The sequence below is a fragment of the Tupaia chinensis genome, unplaced genomic scaffold (assembly GCF_000334495.1).
Source record: "Tupaia chinensis unplaced genomic scaffold, TupChi_1.0 Scaffold000386_1, whole genome shotgun sequence".
NCBI classification, from domain to species: Eukaryota; Metazoa; Chordata; class Mammalia; order Scandentia; family Tupaiidae; genus Tupaia; species Tupaia belangeri.
In genome coordinates this window covers 2,827,482-2,829,774 of record NW_006159888.1, presented here as the reverse complement: position 1 = coordinate 2,829,774, position 2,293 = coordinate 2,827,482, and the positions used below count along the sequence as shown (strand labels likewise).

Genomic DNA, 2,293 nt, shown 5'->3' with positions numbered 1-2,293 from the left:
CAGCAGTTAGCGTAATGGCTATGTCGCTGGACTCCCACGTAGTTGACCGCAGTTCGTGTCCCGGACCCGGTGGCTTAAAACTCACGCCGGGTGCGTGTGCGTGCATGCCCAAGATCCCGAGAGGAGAATGGAGGAGAAGGGATTGTGGCGTGGCCATCCCCCCTGGGGGGTGATTTCTCCTGGCAAGTGCTCACGTCCTATAGCGAAAACTTCTCCAAAAAAAAAAAAAAAATGAGGGCGTTAAAGAAATGGTCTCAAACCTGCCAAGGCAAGCCTCGTTCAGGACTGCACTGCTGCAGAAGCACGAGCCTTGAACACCAACTGCACTTGAGCACCCTGTTATTCATTTTACAGATGCAGAATGGGGACTCAGAGGGAGGTGGCCCCTTCTACGTCACACAGCTCGGGGGTGGGAGGTGGCGGTGGGAGTCTACTTCTCAGCCACAGCATCCCTGCAAGCCAGTGCTCCAGGAAATGCTGGGCTGCAGGCTGTGGGCTGACCCCAGGACCTCTGCCCAGCCCAGGCTGGTTGGCCTGGCATGTATCGTGCCATCACACGGGTGTGGGGCTCTTCCTGCTTTGAAAGACAGACAGATGCTACCTCTTCCTGAAAGGTGCCCACTCAGTCCTCAGGCCCACTCAAGAGGGGAGGGACCATTATTCTCTCGACCTCACAGATGAGGAACCAGGCTCAGAGCACCAGCTGCTGTGGGGACATCAGCCATGCTTTCCCGTCCCCTGCCACCTGCAGCAGCCACTTCATGGGCCCCTCTGCTGTCTCCAGGGCCACCCTGGCCTTGTGCCTGTGCAGGTGCAGCAGGTGACAGCCCTCTGGGGCTCCACGGCTCCAATTCCACCACCACTGAGTCTCAGTTTCCTCATCTGTCAAAGGAGACAATCGGCCTCTGGCCTGAGCCCTCAACAAACAGTGCCCTCTCTGTCCCCGTGTGTGGCCTGGCCTTACAGATGATGCTACCCTCCTACCCTTCAAGAAAGGGGATTTGCTAATCCTGACGAAGAATCAGGGGTTCCCGACCTCTGAGAACTGGACCCAGTGCCAGAACGACAGGACTGGCAAGACCGGCCTCGTGCCCACAGCCTGCCTCTACATCATCCCCACAACCGCCAAGCCCCCTGAGCAGCTGCTGGTAACTCGTTCACTCACCAATCCTCGGGCACAGGGGGAGTGACCCTGGGATGGCACGCCTGGGTCCCAGCTCAGGGCCTGCACTTCCCTTGCAGAGGGCCACAGGGCATCAGGTTAGCACTGCCAGCCCTGTGGCCCCTGTAGGGTGATCGCTAGGCTGGAGGTGTGTGCAGAGCCTGGCACCCACCTGGCAGTTGGTGGGTGCTCAGTATGCGAGCGCCCTCCCTTTCTCCACCGTGGACAAGTCCTGGGAGCAAAGCCAGCCTTCCCCTGTCTCTGCCTCATTTAAACCTGACCCAGGGGCCCAACCTCCCTCTCCCAGAACCAGCCGACCCCAGCCCCAAGGCCAGTCTCACAGGGAGGTAGGAATGGGAGGTAGGCCAGTCTCATAGGGAGGTAGGAATGGGGCAGTGTGGCAACACGTGCATGCTGAGTGCCACGCCCGCGCCCAAGGCCTGCAGTGTAGGGTCCAAAACTACGGCAGCAACACTTGGGAACAAAGACCAGTGGTGACCTGATGGCGAGCAAGCAGAGTGCCTCCATAAATGGCCCTGGTTGCCAGGGAACAGAGCAGGGTACAAGGCATACCCAGCTAGTGAGGCCTGAAGGAGGTAGGGGGCCATGCAGGCCGATGAGGGCTGTAGGAGAGGTGCCCTGGAGAAGGAAAGCAGGGGGTCTGAGAAACCCAGAGGCCAGGAGGTGCCTATGGGAAGAGCCTCGCAGGAGGTGGCTCCTGGTGCTCACAGGCCTGTGCCCCACAGAGGCTGCTGGCCATGTCACCTGAAAAGCGGAAGCTGGCGGCCCAGGAGGGACAACCAGCAGAGCCGCCTGAAAAGCCATCCAAGGAGGAGCCATACACCCTGGAAGAGTTCTCCTATGAGTTCTTCAGGTGCTTGTCCAGCCTGCCCAGCCCTCGGTACTCCTGAGGGCTGCAGGAAGGCACCCACCTGGCCTGCCCAAGGCCAGGGGAGCCGTGAGGGGCCCGTGTCCAGGGGAGGGGGGCAGAGGGTAGCAGAGGCGCAGGGCAGAGAAGGCCACGAGGCAGGCCCTCATGCTAACGGGCCCTCATCCCGGCTAGGGCCCCTGAGAAGGACACAGTCAGCAGAGCCCGGCTGCCCCTGGCCCGCGCCCGGGGCCACCTGTGGG

General features: G+C 61.0%; 1 protein-coding gene across 1 annotated transcript in view; it reads left to right on the top strand.

Moving 5' to 3' along the window:
- Positions 1-2,293, top strand: part of MYO7B (myosin VIIB) — a 79,179-nt gene that overhangs the window by 70,635 nt on the left and 6,251 nt on the right. The window contains exons 36-38 of the mRNA XM_006153691.3: positions 967-1,148; positions 1,909-2,036; positions 2,226-2,292. Coding sequence (XP_006153753.1) covers positions 967-1,148; positions 1,909-2,036; positions 2,226-2,292 — 377 coding nt within the window. The remainder of the gene's footprint in view (positions 1-966; positions 1,149-1,908; positions 2,037-2,225; position 2,293) is intronic.